The 20,006-nt window shown below is 42.8% G+C and overlaps 1 protein-coding gene across 12 annotated transcripts in view; it reads right to left on the reverse strand.

Annotated features, from left to right (window-relative positions):
- Nucleotides 1–18,583, reverse strand: part of gphnb (gephyrin b) — a 94,122-nt gene extending 75,539 nt beyond the window's left edge. For all 12 annotated transcript variants that reach the window (XM_030110643.1, XM_030110635.1, XM_030110634.1 and 9 more), the window contains exon 1: nucleotides 18,447–18,583. In XM_030110643.1, the coding sequence (XP_029966503.1) occupies nucleotides 18,447–18,510 (64 nt within the window). In that variant the 5' untranslated portion in view covers nucleotides 18,511–18,583. The remainder of the gene's footprint in view (nucleotides 1–18,446) is intronic.
- Nucleotides 18,584–20,006: the final 1,423 nt, after the last annotated feature.

Consider the following 20,006-nt stretch of genomic DNA (forward strand, 5'->3'; position numbering starts at 1 on the left):
ACTTCAGTGGTGGGTGTTTGGCTCGGACCCGCCTGTTTAAAAACCCAAACCCCCCCCACACATCAAACTCAGATCCACCACCAGCACCACATCAGCATCCCCACAGTGACGTCTCCCTCTGCCTCTCTTCCAGCCGCTGTGTACGGTGGAGCAGAAGGGAAGCCTGGAGGCGAAGGGGGTGGCGTTCTGTCTAATAGAGTGCTCCACTTGCCATATTTCACACATCTCATCACTTACCCCTTGAGACACACATACATGTACATGTCAGTGCGGGGCCAACCAAGACAGAAGCTGCTGGTGGATGAGAGCATTGAGGGAGTTTTTCAGGTTTGACCGAGTATGAATTAAAAGCTGTGGCTTCTCATCATTTGTCAAAGCTGCTTTCAGGGAAGTCCCACAGCTCCTGACAAAGGTTTATCATTGTAGGTGATATGTAAATACGTTATGTAAATGTAAAAAAAATGCATCTTTCCACCCCCTGGTGTTTAGCTAATTATTCTTTTTCATTGATGTCTAATATGCTGATTCTTTTCTTGGTTAACAATATCATTATGAATCTTTTTCTGTAAGCTCGGTTTCCCAACAGGTTACTGCGCAGCTCATGAACCACAATATCCTCTCCTCATGTCCACACTGGGACCTTTGTTTTACATCATTGCTTCCTCTTATTTCTGTGCAGTGTACATTGTTTTTGTTTTTTGCTTGTTTTGTTTGACTGACTGTCCAATACCTAAAAATATTTAACAAGGATAAAATACAAACAGCAGCAGCAGCAAATCTCCACATCGAAGCAGCGGGACCCAATGAGGACTGAATATGGACTGACTCCCGGTCCATATTCTCCAGAGATTTCATAGTTTTCCAGTTGAGAATCACTGGAAAAGCACTCTGTCATATGAATGTCAGCGTATTTGTCAATGTTATAGTTAGCATTTTATTCTGCATTTGCATGTGTATGGGTTCATTACAAAAACCAAAAAACAGGACCCACTCGTGGCCAAACATGAAAACTACACTATTCTCTCCATTTTTTTGCATTTATTTGCAAACAGACATCATTTTCAATACGCTGTCGTGTAAATGCAAAACATGTCTGAAACAAATGCGCAAAAAAACACTGTTTTTACCTGAGGAATTCAGTTTTTGTAGTTGCGAAATTAAAAAATTGTTCAGTGCTTTATTTATGTACAACATCCCTATTAACTGTTATGCACCCACCTAGCTGGAGTTGCAGCAGCACCATCAAATAAAGCCCCCACCCCACCCCACCCTGCAGCAGTGCTCCAGTAGACTGCAGTTTTAAACAGCATGTTGGAAAATGAAGAGATCCCAGCCCGCTAAACCAGCACGGTTTGGCGCAATGTTAAATATAAACAGAAAGCAAAGGAGCTTGTAGGATGTAGTCGCTACTGGAGCAACGCTCAGCCTCCCAAACTCAAGCATTTTGATAACAACCTGCACAGAACTACAGCCGCTCCTGCTGGGGGCGCTGGGTATCAACTCTCAGTCTGGCATGTAAAAGCTCTGATCCATCCTAATCCGAGATGATAGAACTGCCCATCATGACAATGACCCCACAATGTCTGCTTTCACCTAAATAAGTCAGAATTTAAGGGAACGCGTTGAGCCAAGGAAATGCTGACCTCCAGAGTAGTGCACATGTACTCTAAGTTTTTTTATTTTGAATAAAATCAAAGATATTCACAGGTATGTACAAATCTGAAATGTGTGACGACAAAAAAAAAAAATAAAAAAACAAATCAAATTGGGAAAGTCAATGAAGCAAAGCAGAGGAAAAAAGTCACTGAATCACTGCTTCAGATCTACACAGTCATGTGCCGGGAGTGAAAAACCCGCCAGTCATGCCTTGCTGTAAGACCATAAATGTTGCAAAAGGGCAACGGAGCTGTCAGGCCCTGTCAATCAATCGACTCATTTGTGTTGAGCATTTATAAATGTGCCGTGTTGTGTGTGTGTGTGTGTGTGTGTGTGTGTTTATTAACATTTGATTCCCAGGTGCCATGATCTGAAAGGGTTTTGTGGTAGAAAGTGAAAAGGCATGACGCTGAATAATGAAGGAGAATGGGAGAACACCTTGACCACACACACACGCATACACACACGCACACACACTGGGGGCTGGGGTCGGCCATCAAACACATCTTGTTAGGGAGAAGCTGGCCTCCTCCATTATTCACTGGCCCATGCTCCCTTCATGGCGCTCGCACCATCTCCTTGCTGGGGAGATGGAGTGAGCTGAACATCGACGGACGGCGAAGGTAAAAAAAGAAGAAGTGGACGAAGAAAGAGAGGTGAGGAGACAGGGACGAAAATAGCGAGCGAGAAAAAAGGAAGATGGCCTGAGATTAAATCAAGTATATGAGTGGGAGCGAGAGAGGGAGTGTGTTATATTTATCTCTGGTGTCCCAAGTCCTATGACATGCATCAAACTCAATTTCAATTACCCTTGATATGGAATTGATGAGTGAAATTGATGTAGATGTGTGAGCAAGCCAATGACTTATATAATTACTGTCATTTATGAATCTAACAGCAGCTTTAAACACGACGCAGAAAAACCTCTTTACAGCAACCGAAACATCGATTGTGGATAATTCCCCTCCTAAAAAAAATACCCTATTTCCTTATTGTGTCACCTTTATGTTCGAAAATAGAAGCAATTTGGAAGGCGGAGGTTCCCAGAAGCGTGTGTCACACACATCAATCAGCGTCTCGCACCTCAACATGGCTGGTCTTGTGGCCCCAGGAAGTACGGAGTAATGAGGGAAGGGAGGAGGTCCGAACCAGCGACCAGCCAGTGGACACCCTGGCAGTATGTCAGGAGGGAGCGGAAGGGCCGCCGCCAAGGGTGACAGCCAGAAGTCACACGGCGCTACGCCGCCTTCCAGCCAGCGCTGGTCTTTATTCTTGCAAACAGGAAGTCTGGATTCCTCCAATCACTGGAAAAGTAGGTACGCTGTCATGGTATCGTGATTTTCTATTGGTGGACACTCTCCTCGAAGGTGCAGAATGAACTTTATTTGTTGGCTGTTATTTGTATGTATGAATGAACATTAAAGAGTCTGTGTTATTCAACGTTGCACACACTTTGGGAGGCAAATGTTGCTCCTGTTGAAGTATTCATTTACTTGTCATAACTTGCCTTTAACGTGCTCCGTTTCTTCTTGTCTCCTGTGTTTCACACCTCAAATCTCTTCAAACTACACTCGAGTTTCTTTTTTTTTTCTGCTTGGCAAACAACAACACAATGTTGAAATACAAAAAAAAAAATAAATAAATAAAAAAAAAATTGAGTGATGCTGACATAAATAAAGTTGCCTGTCTGTTCTTGCAGGAAAGCAGATTTAATAGCCGCTTCGCTACATAGAAGATCTTAGAAGTCATTTTCCTCGCTGTCCCCCTCTCGGCTCCCGATTCCTGTCACTGAAGGCAGTCCACGAGGGGGGATGGAAATCTTCAGTGGCTCATGGTGCATCAGTGTTTCACATTTACTCACAGCAGTTGTTTCCCAACAATTCTTCATTGAATCCCTCTCTAAGAAAGGCTGGGGACCCCTTCTTTAATCTGTGTTTTTCCTTAAAATTGCAGTGGAAACAACAGTGTTTGCGCCACCTGGTCTTTAAAACAGAAAATCAGGACCTTTCACACACTGTAGAAGAAGGGTTTCTAACGCCAGCCCTGGAGATCCCCACCCCTGTGTGTTTCGCCCTGTTGTAACACAACTGATAGCAATTAAAGGCATCTTATTCAGCTTTCTTAGGAGTTTTGTGACTGTTAGTTTCAGGTGTTTTAGTGATTATTAGCTTCAGATATCCAAGACCCTGCAGACAACAACGTTCTCAAGTGAAAATAGAAAACTTGTGTTGCATTTTGGCTGTCTGTTCACTGAACAGTGGAGCCTGGAGCCACTGAAAATGCAGTTTCCTAACCCTAACTCTATGTAAATGGGGGAAAAATGCAACTTTTTCAAAACATTCTAACTCTGTCTCCATGTAAACAGGAGAAAACACAACCGTCCTTAAACGCTGCTACTGCTGTATGTAGTAAATACATTAGCTCTTCTGAACTTGCAAGTGTATTTGGAAAAAATCAATGGCGGCCTCCAGAGTGGCATGACTCCCGGTGCATATTCTCCTGTGACTTGGTGGTTTTAGAGCTGAAAGTCACCCATAATTTCAATCCAACTTCATCCTATGTCCATGCAAATATCCGTGTACTTGCCATTGTTAATGTTTATAACAGAGTTCTCTGAGAGGATGCTTATGGTGTCATTACAAAACCTGCTACAACCAACAGCCTCAACCAATGGCCTGGCAGGCCAGTTACATCGTTTTCCATGCAAACGGACACCATACTCAAAATGCTGCAATGTAAATGCAAAGGTTTTCTGAAACGAGAATGCAAAAGCTATGCTTTTTCACTTGAAACGATGTTGTGTAAACGGGGTCTGAAACATGCAGGACAGAGGACTTCCAGGACCGGGGTTGGAAACCGTCGCTTTACGAAGAGTCGTATTGATGTTTACTTTAATCTGCAAATCCAATTCTGTCAACCTGAGAGTGTACTCATTTAAAGGTGCTGTAGGCAGGATTCCACATCTCCGCCATCTTGCTTAGGTTTACCTAAGCAAGATGGCAATTTGACCCATCTAAGATAGCGATTTGAAACCCAGCACAGCCAATCCTGTCCTGTTTTCTCTGACATCACGCCCTTACGCAAGTTAAGCCCCTCCCACAAGAACGTGGGACGAACGCCCCTCGACCAATCACGGTTAGAGCCTCAGGGGCTCTTCTGATTGGTCAAAGATACCTGGAGCTGTCAAGATTCCTTTTCAGCTCTGAACAGAGACAGATGGAAACGCTGTGCCCTCGCGGTAGTGCAATTGTACTACATTCCTAAAGGATTATCAATGGATACTCTAACATTTAATCCAAAGAAAACACAGAAAAATTAGCACTGACTAGCAAAATCCTGCCTACAGCACCTTTAACTAAAGTGAATTTATTTAAACTGTGGTTCATCCAGAATAGGCTACCACTGACAGGAAACACAATACTACAGATTTTTGGCTTCCTGGATTTTTTTTTTGTTTAAAAGGGAAAATAACGATATTCCCACATCTGGTTGTATTAATTAATTATTATAAAAAAATGTGCTCATTTGTGCTGTTCTAACATGGGAAAAACACCACCTCTCTATTGCTAAGACAGTTAGCATTGTTAGCATAGCCCCTCGCTTCCTACAAGGACCTCCCAGTGACAAGAGCAGCCAGTCGGCGCGTGATAGATGCGAGATACGAGCGAACTGACCTCGTACCGGGAGTGAGACATGGGAAAGGTATACGTTTCAGACACCTATTAGATGAGGACTGATAAAGAAACCAGGCAGCAAGGCAGCACACGGGGTCCACTGATGAATCAATGACATTTTTCCTCTTTCTCTCTGTTTTTTTGCCCCCATTAATCTGTCGTGCTCCATCCCCGGCTCACTCCGTCCCTCCAGCCCTAATTAACACCTCAAACCAGGACACGGGATCCTGCAGCAGGAAACCACCAGAGTTACTCATCAGTTAAAACCGCCCGCTGTATCTTTTATCTCAATCTCTATCACCATCACTCAGCAGCTTCACTTCTCACACAGGTTATCGCAAGAGGCTGACCTGAGCGAAGGAGACGGGATCCAATGGCTGTCTCTCCGCGCTAGAGTAACAATACATGCTGGTACCGATTTTTGATGTTCACGGAAAATATTTTGAGAATTCTGCAGTAATGGGATATATTTCCCAGTATATTTCGATTTATTGCCGCAAGTTAATGTTTTTCCCGAAGCTGCTACACGTTTCCTTCTGCCGTTAGTGTGAAAAACTTCATTCAGCACAATTTATTTTTACACTTTCAACTATATTGCATGATTTTTAAAGTTTTTGTTTATGCAATATCAATTTCTCTTTCTTAATCAACTTGTCCAATAAAGTGCACTGCTGCTATGCACATTTAAGAGATAAAACATGTCTAATTGTAAAACATCTTTGCCTTGGTCATCAAGGACAAGTTTGCAAGTTTAGCAAACATTACATTTGATATTAACCATTTCTCTTATAAAGTAGCAGTTTGTAAGTCCTTTGTCCCTCTTTCCAACACATTCTTGCAGATGGTCCAATACCAACTCGCCAGCTGCATCCGACGACAAACCGCTGTGTGGAAAATAGCTGAGAACATTAGCAGGCGAATGGATGTGATGCATGAAACACACGTGTGTGTGTGTGTGTGTGTGTGTGTGTGTGTGTGTGTGTGTGTGTGTGTGTGTGTGTGTGTGTGTTGCCTGCTTCAGTACAAAAAAACTGGGGGGGGATCAAAAAGTGGATAAGACCGTAGATGTGTGCAAAATAAGCAATAAATGTGCATAATCCCCACAGCAATTATTGATTAATGTATCTGCAAGGATCAATTTGAATTTAAAAATATTTCCCTTTATATCAAGTTCAGAGGTTTGAGCAAAACGTGACTGATTGCGATTAATTACATAAACAAAACCTCTAAATGTTGCAATAATTTTTTTACACTCAAATCATGTCTCAACATTATTACAAAGTGATGAAAATTCTCTCTCTTTCTTTAAAGCAGTAAAATCATTTTTGGACTTCAAAGTTTGAACTTCTCTCATGACTTGGAATTCTGCAGAATCTCTTGTGCTTCAGAAGCTTCAGTGAATTGAATTTTTTTTTTGGTTTCTCCACCGATCATTGCTCGTGTTTAAGTCTGGGTTTGTGCTTGGTCACTCAGGATAAATCTGACATTTGTCCTGAAGCCATTCCACCATCATCACTGACTTGATGGCTTGAGTCATGGTCGTGTTGAAAGCTTCACAGCGTCAGTCTGTCTTCAAGAGCCGCATCGTGTTTGGTTGCATGATTTCATTTTCTCACACGTGACTCGTCTCCTCGTCTTCTCTCAAGATAATATCTCACTCATCCAGCGTGATACTGTCACCACCATGCCTCCCATCACCAGAGATGGTGCTTGAAGCTGAGGACACATATTGACTCCTCAGACTGAATGATCTTCTCTCATACTTTCAGATCCCTTCGAAAACTTTTAGTTTAACTGAGCTTTAATGCTTAACCCAGCTTTAATGACTTATTGACGTATTGGCGTTAATGATTCTGCAGATTATGAAGCAGCCTGATGAGTCCAAAGGTTGTTACTCTTTCTAGAGGAACGATGGCTCCGAACCTATTTTTCCTTGAGTCATCTAGATTGTGAACCATCCTTCCAATTCCCAATTCAATGAAAAAATACAGTGAAGCCAAATCACATAATTGATCAAATTAAATACATGTTGCAGTCAATTAAAGCAGGATACACCTGGACGTTACTTTGATTCTCCGAGCGTAAGGTGGAAATACTTTAATGAAATGGACAATTCAATCTGCATCCCATTATCTTACATGCTTTTTTATTGAAATCTGTCTCGACTTCACAACACAATCAATTTGGAGATCAAAAATCGAAGATGTCTGCATAATGGGGGAAACAAATGTAACTGTATAATAATAATATAACTGTATGATTTTTTTATTTTTGGCTGATTTTAAAAAAAAATCTCTAAATAAATTTAAATAGAGCTGTGTTTTAACCATATTTTCTTAAGCTGGTGTTCTTACTGCCAGGGAAAGCCGAAAACAAAACATGACAGGAACAGCCGTGGTAAACATGATACTTTTGGACATCCTGGGGTATTTATTCCGATCAATACCTGTCAGGATGCATTGATGGGGTATAATTACAGTTGCGGGGGGGGGGGGCGCTGTGCATGACAATATAATGACATTAATCCAGCAGGGAGCTCAGAGATAAAGGAGTTCTAGATCTCATGTTAGCTTGCATGCACTAAAGAGGCTACAGCTAAAGCTAGCTTGCTGTTTTCTAGTGAAATTACATGAGCATCAATCGATATTGACAGTGTGTTGGTGAGGGCTGCTTTTTGAATGTCAAACAAAAAGAACATTTCTAGCTGTCTCTGTTTCTCGATGCTATCATGTTAGTCCAGCCCAGCTGAACTTAAGTAACACTCTATGCCTGCATTCACACTGCAGGCAAATGTGACCCAATTCAGATTTTCTGTTTGCAAAAGACCAATATCCGATCTTTTTTTGTGACAATTCTGATTTTTGCATAATATACCCAGGTCTCGTTCACATGTGGTACCAAACTGGATGAGTACCTGATGTCTCTCAAGGCCACAGCGGTCCGATCGGTAAAGTCACATGTATGCGACTTCAGCGTCATTGACATGAGACTGACGTCACGAATCTGTGCCGGGGAACAATCAAACAGTTCTGTGAGATTGCAAATTTATCTAACAACACCCGTCAGACACTTTCTGGAAGATATTAATACTCATTTTCAGGATCGTTTCAAAAGTTGAAAACAATACCTTCAAGCTATCCATGTCCAGTGACTGTTTTCCAGTCATACCAAGGCAAATACTGGCACTGAAAAGCTCCATCCTGCAAATATTTAGCACAATCATCCTTTTTTTTTGGCTGTGACGACCTTCTCATCACCTCAAATGAATGACAGACTGTAGCAGAGCTTCAGGCCAGCGGGGAATGGGAAGCGACCAACTCTTTCAACACCTACACATCCAGTCTGGGAATGGCTTTCTGGGAAGCCCCGACGGAGCTCTTCTCTAGAGGGAAAACAAGAGCTTTTTGTGAGTAGAGGAGACCCCCCCCCCTCCCTCACTCTGCGCCTCATTCTCCGAAGATTGCCTACCTTTTATTCTAATGCACTTTTTTCACCTGAAGATTATTCATAGTAAAAGGAACAATCACGTCCATGGGCGATAAAAGCAGAGAAGGAGGACAAACACAGAGAAGGGAGAGAGAGAGAGGGGTGTGTGCAAAAAGGGGAGGAGGAGATCCACCCCGACACAGGCGCTCCACTCCTCGCCACTCGACACTGAAAATAATTCCTTTGCAGTGAAGACTTAATTCTCATTCTGTGTTCGTGTCCCTGATCCTGTATCATCTATTCTGGTCATGCGGTCTGCCTGCCTTACTGCTGTCCAGTGTGTGTGTGTGTGTGTGTGTGTGTGTGTCTATGTGTGTGTGATGCAGAGTGACAGAAAGAGCAAGGGAAAGAAGGGTCATTCTGTGTTTGAACTACTGCTACAGTGCGAGCCCCACCCATAGCAAGAGCAATCCTTGCGTGACCACCTGCAAATAAAACGGCTCAGATTCCACAAAAGCAGCACAGCAGCCATCCAGCATCCAGGTGCGTGCTTGTTCTCCAATCATGCTACCATTTTGTCTTCCCGGCCGCTGGGATTACAAGATTAATAGTATTTCTGGATTTACAGCCTGTTACAAACCAACACAGTGTTGATGCGGGCAACAACCATGAAAGTCCAAGGAAAAAAAAAAAAAAAACAAAACTTCAATTTGGCTGAAAAAAAGATCCAAAAACACTGGAATCAGATGAGAAATCAGAAGCAGAAACAAATGCCTGCCCAGTTTGCTTTTTTTCTCCTCTCTATTTAGCGCTTCTGTTCCAAGTGTATCCCTCTCAAACTAGCATATTGTTGGAACAGATGCCCGCATAGCGTTGCGAGGGATCGCCCCAGTAGCAGCTCAGAGATGATTCAACTATATACGCAGACACACAGTTGGGTCAAAGCAGGAAAGGGGAGAAATAAAATCATGCTAGTGGGTAGACACACGCCTGGGGCTCACTGATTCCCATCCAAACCACGTATCTTTATATCACCAGTGAACCGAACTCTAACGTTTATTTGGTGTTTTTGTTATCCTGTCATGATGGCAGCTTTGTTGGGATATTACATTTGGCTGTCTCAGATTCAACAGAGTGGAAAATGGAGATGAATAATAATGTTGTGATGCTAATGGGAGACAGACTAGTGGCCATGAGGGAGTTCACAGTCGCCTTTTTTTTTGCGGCCTGCTTTGTAGCTTTAGTGGAGTTTTTGTCAACCATCCAGTCAGCTATAGGCAAAGCAACATTCATTTTAATAAATTTGAATCTGATATTTTTCAGATTGGTTTGTGTGTTTTCAAATGTATGAACTTAAAGACAGGCTGCTTTTAACCGCATTACTGTGAATGATGCTGTTGATCTAAGAGATTGGGTTTGCTTACAGCAGGATGTGTGAAGGTTGAAGTGACAGTAAGGAGCTTATAGTGAGAAGGCTCGACTTTACATTGAACCATATCTTACACCGTCATGCTTTCACTAGCCAAAGCCACACATCTGTTCAAAGGGTCAGGTCAAAACCTGATCCTGGCAGACTTTGGTCAACCTTTATAGAGAGCTCTTGGTAAAATACGTGTAATTTAAATATATCATACAGATTTTCTTACTGTAGTCACCGTACACCAAAACTGATTCAAATCTGCCAATAACCTCAGAAAGACTTTAAACAGAATACTTTTCTCACTACATTGCTACAGTTGCTAAATGCGCAACTTAAAATGGATATACTTTCTCGTGCACAAGTTTTATCTGCATGGTGCACATGTCCAACTGTTCCTTTCATAGTTTTTTTTTTAAGAGTCATGAATTTCCATAACATTCATCCTATTGCTTGTCAAAACTATTTACGGTAACCACATATTCTGTTAGTCATCAATTCCCCATTATTAATTTGTAAGCCACAGTAAGCCAGGCGTGGTTGCCCAAAGAGTTTGGCGGTAGGGTACACTCCGGTCAATCACAACCATTTAAACTCGCATTTACATGGACAGATGAGTTTCAGACTAAACATTTAAGATTACCTGCATGTCTCTGGACTATGAGAGGAAGTGTCACTTCAGTTTGGCTCAGATAATCTTCAGTTATTCTTCCCTTGTGGGAAAACTCCGTCTGACTTCCACACAACACCAACACCAATCACTGCCAAAGCATCTAAGTGGGAAATACTGTATGTTTAAATGTTAAAGAAATCATCCTTAATGATATGACCAAAGCCTTTTTTAATACAATACTGTCGCACTACTTTGGCTTTGTATGTCACATAACATCGTATATTCCAGTCATACATTATGAAATTTGTGTCATAATATCAGAAGTGAACGGAATTTTGTTAGAGAAGGTACAGTTGAACTTTTTGCCTGCAGTAAATGCGTTGCTCCAAACTGGTGATGCACAAGAACATAATCGGTTCATGCACGGGCCTGAAGCCTTTTTGCAAGTTTACATGTTCCATCTGTGTGCACATGGGCTTTCTGCAGGTTCTCCTGCTTCCTCCATGTTTGAGGCTTCACCCACATTCATATGGGATAAGCTCCAGCGCATTTCAACCCTTGGTCAGGTCAGGAAGCACAGAGGATGGTCTTGTGTTCTTGTCCTACGGCGAGAATAATTTGCATCGGCTCCCCTGTATGAGCCTGGGCTTTCTGCGAGTTCTTCAGTTTGGCCTTCCAAACCTGCAACATATGTTTGAGGTTAAATACCGACTCTAAACGTGTCTGCTTCTCTGCCCCTGTGGTGAACTGATCCACTGTGACTTCACCTGCAGTCAGATGGGATCATATCCAGCCTCCCACATCCCTCAGTTGGAGAAAAGCCGATACGACATATAAAGATGGGGATGGAGGCATGTTGTTACTGAGAGCGTCCACAGACGTTAATGTGTTATTGATGACTCATCTTTTAAATCCCAGAGCAATGTGTAATGAAGCCTGAGTATCTCGCTTCTCATTAGTTTCTGATATTGTTTAGAGACAGCAATTTCCTCGACTATTTCTGCTCACTGTGTGCTCACCTGAAGTGATTTAATTAGAGGAATCAAATACAGGACCTGAAGTAATGGAATTACCTTATCTTGTAATGAGTTATCTTTTCTGTAATCCACTGTTCCCTGGTTGGGTTGTAAGGTTTGGTCTGACTTTATTAAATTCTCTATAATAGTGATGAAAACAAAACAAAAATCCAGACAGCATGAACACATTTTCAGTCATATACAGGTTAACTAATCAGATTCACTTACTTTATACACTCTAAGTTCTGCACAACAATTTAATACGCAAGCTTTTAGTCATGCATTTATTTTACTTTAACCTCCTGTTTTCAAGTGTGGTTGGTATCACGATGGACGGATAGCATAAGGCCGGATAACAAAAGTGACCAGATGCAATTTAAGTTATTTCATTTTTTTTTTTTTCAAATAACGTATTTATTTTTTCACCACTACAGCAAAAACTAGCAAAGCTACAACTTATTTTTTCAAAATCTTGTTTTACTCAATCACATTTCACAAAAAGCTTTAAAACATAACCTTCCAGTCTTTGTGTTATACTTGGTGTTTATTGCTTTTAATGCATCCCACAAGCATTTCTTTGCTGCTGGATTTACCGGTATATCAAAGTAAAATACATCCAACTTTTATAATGCTTAATGTAAATCTGGGCTGATGAGGTGCAACGGCAGTTTACACCCTGGACAGGTCACCAAGAAACAGACAATCACAGAGAGATGAGCGGGCAGCTTCAGGGCCAACAATTCTGAGAGCAAACCTTGATAAGACCCGTGCACACACAGGGGGAACATGCAAACTACACACAGAAAGACACACAAATCTGGCCCCACAGCAACAATATTTCCTTTTTTGAGTACTGAGTGGCAGCTACGACATAAGCCATTAAACTATATATATATATATATATATATATATATATATATATATATATATATATATATATAATGCAACATGAGTATAAAAAAACAAAAAAAAATGTCTTGGTAGTTTTGCTGTCATTTCATATAACCTCAACCCAAAACTCCTTCATCAGCTGTGGTTCTACTGTTTAAGTCAGATTTACTGAAGAAAGCATGTGTGCAGGCATCTTACACACTTGGTTTTGGGTCAACAGTTGACTACAGATGGATTATTTTGACACAGGAAGAACATACAAACTCCAGAGTTGTGGTGTAGCACTAACCGCTACACCGCCGTTGTCCCATATGTAGAATCATCTTCTAAAATCAAACATGTCTGACAATGATGCATGATTGGTGCTTGATGTGAAAAAAAACAATTAAATAGAGTGAATTTGCAATTATATCTAGAATAACGGAGGCTTAGCGGGTCAGAGAACAATAGGAGATGAAATGTCACATAACGCAACCACTTTGTTATTAAAAAGGGAGAGTTCTACGTCTCCCATCAGTGTCGCTCTCATGCAAAACCCAAAGCAGAAACATTAATAAAGACCAAGTATTAGTGCGCCAGAGCTATTTTGAGCACAGTGATATTGCTGAATTCCTTTGATAGTAAAGTCATTCAGGAAGACGCATCATAATCTGGCAGCCGCGCGCGATGACGCTGTCCTTTAGTTTTTGGTCAGGCTGCTCTGGCACACAGGGCCGCCGCTCGCTGCGTTGACTCCTGTTTCTCCAGTGAGCCTCTTTAGCGCCTGAGCTGTTAAGGTGAGCTTGGGACAAACTCCAGAGATTAAATTATGTGGAAAAGCAGATTAAATTGTTATTATTCCATCTGCAGCCAAAGAAGTACACAGACGAGCAAGAGCACACACTTTTACATCCTCGTGAGTACACACACAAAACGCATGCATGCACATACGCACACACACAAACACACACAGACAGACAAATCCCAAGAGGATCTGCAATTCCATCTTTTTCAATATGTTCACCAATTGCATAAAGCTTCACATTTTATAATTATTTCTGATTAATACCAACCATCATAACATGGACTAATGCGCACAATGGCATCGTGGTAGGCAACTTCCTGTCACCATGAGAAGGTTCGAGTCTGAACATGGCCTTTCTGTTTGAGTGACTGCATGTTCTGCCTGTGCATTTTCCTCAAGTACTTCGATTTCCTCCCACAGTCCAAAAACATGCATGTGAGGTTAATTGGTGACCCTAATTTTTCCCGAGATGTTAACGTGAGTGTGTGTGCTGTCTGTCTCTGTGTGTTCGCCCTGTTATGGGCTGTTGCCCTTTCCAGGGTGTTTATCCAAAAATAAATTCTAGGCTGGTCATTTGCCTAATTACAATCAAAATGTAGCCCACATTCGTTTAAAAAAATGGACCCCCACCCCGCCAAAATAAAAGTCTTCCAACCATTCTGCAGGGAGTCGGAGAATTAGTTCTACTTAACAGAGGGATTGAGAGAGCGATCTAAAACGCGGTTGTTTTTGGGAGGCCTGGCTGCCGTCAATTCGTGTCTGCTGATAGGCATGTAAGTTTAGAGAGCCGCCTACACGTCGCTGAGCCTCGCTCAGTTGTTACAACCAAGGGAGGGAGAAAAACAGCCAAAAAAAAAGCGAGAGACAGAGGGAGAGAGAGAGAGAGATAGGGAAAAATTGATGCAGAGAGAGGGGAGAGGGGAAAAAAAAAATGTGTGTTGTCTGTCGCAGAGTGGAGCTTTCCTGCCCTGGCTGCTTATCGGAAGCTCGATGCTGGGTGTGCATCCGAGTCTCTTTGAGGACGGGCTGGAGCTAACCCACACACTCAGCAGTCATCATCAATGGAGTCTTCTATACGCTGTGAATCAAGCCACACATCCAAGAGCATCTATGGTGTACGCATGGACTACATGGAGCACCGCCGTGTAACATACTGTATGGTCCCACACAGGCTTTATACAGATTAAAAGCCACTGGATGTCTTTTGCCAGCCACTCTCTCTCTCCCTCTCTTTCTCCCTCTCTCTCTCTTTCTGTCTCCCTCAGTGTGTGATCATGGGAGGTATGCATACAGTAGCTATATTTGGGGGTAGGGAGATTTGTTAAGCTGTGTGTTTTCAAGCCAGAGCTCAGTATTAGTGCACAAAGACAAAGAGCAAAGCAGAGGCACATGCATGTGTGCGCACATGCACATGAATACACACACACACACACACACACACACACAAAGATCATGCATGTGAACTGCAGCACTCATTCAGAGTAAAATTTAATGTTTAAATAAAACAACAGCTGAAAAGGTTAAAACACTGAATTCTGTATAAATATTTTGGGGTCTGATACACACACCAAATACTTTATTGGGTTAACTCAGTAATCTTTATTGTGATCTGCCATAAATTGACATTTTAAAGATAATTAATGCAAACTTTGCTTTAGCCTCACAGAAAGCCAGTCAGTTGACGTTAAAGTTGTACTAAGCAATAAAAATGAACCAGACACAAGATAAAGAGAGATCGAGATGGTAAAGTAACACCATGATCCGAACCACCACCTCAGAGATGAAACTCCACAAGTATCACAGTATTTATGATTTAGCATTTATGCGTGATGATTTATCTCAAAAGAACCTCCATCAATTTCTCCAAAGCATGCACCAGGTTTACAGGACCGCATGACATTACTTTAATACTCCTAAGATAATTAGATTTGTAAAGTGACAGTAACACAACCAATTCCACATTACAATCCACAGGCTCTACTGGATTAGGCTGCACAAAGGGGCCTATAAGGTTAACTAGTGAGTGTATTGTTTAATCTTGAATTATAATTTTATGAACAAGAGTCGCACAATTCTGAAACACCATATGAAAGTATCTAGGTGACTAGAATTTAGCCAGTGAAAATCCACACACCTGTGTTGCACAGGTAGACAGGAAAAAAAAAAAAAAAACTAGAAGCACAGATCACAATTGGTTGAGCGCAGCACGGGAAGCTTTCATCCACTCATAACAAGGCTCACGTTTTCAATGCGACATCTCTGACAAGTGATGTTCACCCCTATAATCCTGTTTCATACCTCACTCTCCTCACAAATACAAACCACCTTCTCTTCAAACACTTCCAGAAACACACGCATTATCTAACACACACATGCACACACTGCCTCACCCACCCTGCCCCGGCCCCGGGGTCTAAACAGAGACATCCTCAGGCTCCGTCACCTGTCCAGAGGGACGCGGGGCTAAGTGATGGAGGAGGGTGAGCCAAGGTCTCATCTGCTCCTCCATGACTAAATGCAGGAGTGGACAGCCGACCTTTGACCCTAGGCAGGAGGGGAGATTGAGCACCGCTCCGGGCTCTATTAGCATTCTGCTCACACAGGACACATACCACAGCAGAATAACAGATATATATATGAGGCTGAGGTGTGGCAGCAATGTCCTGAGTCGTAGGAGAGATTCAGCCGACCTGAATACTTGGAGCTTTGGCTGTGCATGGCAGCACAGCAGGAGAGTTTTTTGCTGTCAACATACATCACCTCAAAAAAAAAAAAAAAAAAAAAAAAAAATCCTCAAATTGAGGGCACAGTGGACCTTGTAGCTACGAGTAATCCTGTCATGATTAGATTCTTAAAAGGCTAAGGGTCAGGTAAAACGTGGAAACTTATTGCCACCTTGTCCCCTCCACACTCCTTTGATGCTTTGTTTCCCTGACAGTGCAAGCCCTCCTACTCCATATACACACACAAATACATCAAAAAGACAAATAAGCCCGTCGGTTGAGTCTCTGCTCGTCTCAACATCGGCATATGTATGCTGGAATTGTCAACACTGCACAGCGAGATCAAACTGGCAATCTGTCACTCCGCTGGGGATACAGTTGGGGATTCAAGAGACTGATGACACTGAGAAATTAACCCCCTCTAATGTGGCGTGGGCTTTAATGTAGTGTTAAAAAGGGTTGCATATACGCTGACCTGCACTCGGTGAGAAACATACGGCAAGCAGCCACCTACATAAACAGAAACCAGAGGGAAAGACTGTTTATACGTCTTCCTCAAACACCAAATTTTTATCAGATGGCGATTATTTTCTTCCACATCACTACAAAAACTCCTCAGATGACAGTTTTAACCCCCCCACCCCAGAGAAAAAAAAAAAACCGTGATGCCAGTGCAGGGAGAAAGAGGTGACTTGGAATGGGTTGATCCTCCTCTACATCCCCGGGTGTATCTATCTCATGCAGTATTTACCGTGGTGGGGTCAGTACCGCACTGATTTGTGAGTGATGCTGGATTTCAGCACCGCGGACAGCGCTCTGCCTCTCTCCTCCAGCGAGGAGGAGGAGGAGGGAGGGATGAAGGAGACGAGTGGTTGTGGTGTTGTTAATGGTGGGGGTTTCCCTGGCAGATTTCAGGAGAGGGTCTTACACAGTCATTTCTCCATCGCTACACACCGCCTACCACTTTATCCGTAGCGGATTTCCATACGGAGGAATACCGTATGTGTGTGAGATCACGGCTTTCATGAAATATTGATCGACCCAGCCTCACACAGGATGGACAGAGGAGAGAGAGAGAGAGTGTGAGGGTGGGAGGGGTGAGGAATGGGGAGAGAGAGGGATGGGGGGGTATTCCTCTGGACACCCTTTATCACCCCCCCTCCACACAAAAAAAGGTGTAATTTACTTTCAGATCATGAGCACTGCTGCTGAATTGAGGTCGATCACAAACATGACAAAGCAATCGGCTGGACACACATAACACACACACATAGATTTCTTTTTTTTTTTTTGGGGGGGGGGGGGTTGAAGGCCGGCGGCAACTGGATCTAACACAATCCGCCGCTTCGTAACCGCACACTGCATCCGAGCGCAAAGAAAAAGAAAAAAAACCTTTCCAATGTCGGTGAGCTGGAGACGCGCCGTCATCGCTTCGCATTTACAGGAATGTCAGGAGGATTCATGCGTGTTCAGCCACACCACAAGAAAAAAATAATAAATGAAATGAACGAAATCCCACCACCACTGCCTCAGACATCATGTAAACTTCTCCTTCCGCACTGTCATTCACAAAATCCGACGTCTACATGCGTTTTCATATTTCTGCCCCCCCCCCCCCCCCCCCCCCCCCCCGATCATCCACACTCCTACAGGCCGAGGATGCGCGCACCACATCCACCTTCAGCAACTGTCGTGAGCACCACTTCAAAAAAAAAAAAAAAAAAAAAAAAAAATCGCTGTGGTCAGCTGGGTGTCAATAATGCGATCTATAGCCTGGGCATCTTTAGCAGCGACACAACACACGGTCAGCTGTAATTTTCGGCTCTGACAAGCAGATAGGGACATGAATTATTCAAGACACATAAACTAAGCGCCTCTTCTTCAGCAGGGGGGGGGGAAACGGCTCGACGAGAAACCCACAGGAGCGGACGGACACCAATGCGGGGCTCCGCGATCACCGCTTCAACCGCATGAAGCCATGTAGCGTGAACATTAACGCAAACCGGTACGAGAGAAATAGAGACAGAGAGAGAGAGAGAGGGAGGGAGACAGAGAGAGAGAGAGAGATCAGCGTCGACTTCAAGACGCCGCAAAAAAAAAAAAAAAAAAAACCCAGCGAGAGACAGAAAAGCCGACGCCGCCGCCGCCACGCAAAAACCAGCCAACATGTATGAAGATCCGGCGGATCCACGCTCGCGGAGGTGTGAGCGAAACGCTCGCGAGCCGAGAGGCGATCCTGCTCTCACCTGTCAGGACTCCGACCCGGATTTGGTGGTCGTGGTTCGTTAAAATCATCCCGTCTGACGCCATGTTCAGCAGCGCTGTCGCCCGCACCGAGAACTCACGGCAGGGCCCAGAGCCGATCGCATCGAACTTAGCGGGGAGAGGGAGGGGGGAGGTGGAGGAAGAGGAGGAGGAGGAGGAGGAAGAGGAGGAAGAGATGGAGCAGGGAGAGGAAGAGAGAGAGAGAGAGAGTGAGAGAGAGAGAGAGAGGGGACACAGCCAGACGAGATGAGCTGAAAGCCGAGCGATCATCGGGACACCTACAGATAAGCGCGCAGGATGCGGGGGCCGCGTGAACCGCACACATCACTCAGCTGGCCGCCTGCCACGGTAGTAGTGTGGATCCGAGATTAATTCTTAGGAAGACCATTATTTCTCGAGAAAGCTTTTAAGGAGACAGTCTGCAGATGTCACTCAGTTTTTTTTTCTTATTTTTTTCTATGAAATACATCTGAGGTGATATTTCTGGTGCCTTTTGCTGTCATTCATAAAATGAACTAGAATCAACGTTTGTATGTTAATCTGTAATACATTTATTTTTTTATTTTACACCAATCATTTAATCAAATATGCTAAATTTGCTGAATACTTCTTTGTCAAATAGATTGGAGACACAAAGTGAGATTAGAGTTAGATTATTATTATTATATTTCGTACACATTAAAAACACCCATCCATCTTCGATGGATGAGATAGGGTACAACCTGGAAGGTCACATTCACACCTGGGGCAATCAGGTAGGGTTACAAATTCACCTCACAAGGAGAACATGCAGACTCCACACAGAAAGGCTCGGCCAGTATTTGAACCCACAATATTTTCCCTGTGAAGTGAAGAAGTGAGATCACAAACCACTGCTCCAACACGTCGCCTCAGGTAGCCCCTCCATGTATTTGAAAGTTTCTTTTGCTTTTCTCTGTCTGTCAAGGATCTAATATTCATAAAACATCTTAATAGAAGGCCTTACTTTGGAAGATATACATTAGCCTACATAGTTTATTTAGACCAATAACACATTCTTTCTAAATTTGCCCAAAATCCAGTGGAGGAAGCAACAGGTAAAGCATTCAGTACCTCAGCCTTACTGTGGAGGCAGGGCTGAGCAATCAATTTATACTTGAATGTGTTTTGAGTGTAAGGCTGCACAATACTAAGTAAACATGCAATATACAGCAATGTTGGATGTATGGCTATTTCTTTGAGCTGTGACTTTTGTCCCTTGGCTGCCAGGTTTGAAATAATTTGTTTTGTCAATTCATAAATTTTTTTTTTAATTATTTAATTGAACTTTTTTTTAAAATCAATTGAATTGCAATTAATAGCACCTGTCTTTTCTAATTGGTCATTTTGAATTTGCTAAGCATGACTGAATAGTGCATGAGAACAATTTATTGGACTTCAAGCTGTCTTTTGTGATATTTATACTGCGCATGCATTTGCAGTGTATCTTACTTATAGATAAGAACATGTATGCACAGTGGTTTATACATATAAAATAAAAAGTGAAACATTAAAAATAGTTG

The sequence above is a fragment of the Salarias fasciatus genome, chromosome 15 (genome assembly GCF_902148845.1).
Source record: "Salarias fasciatus chromosome 15, fSalaFa1.1, whole genome shotgun sequence".
In the NCBI taxonomy this organism is placed as follows: domain Eukaryota; kingdom Metazoa; phylum Chordata; class Actinopteri; order Blenniiformes; family Blenniidae; genus Salarias; species Salarias fasciatus.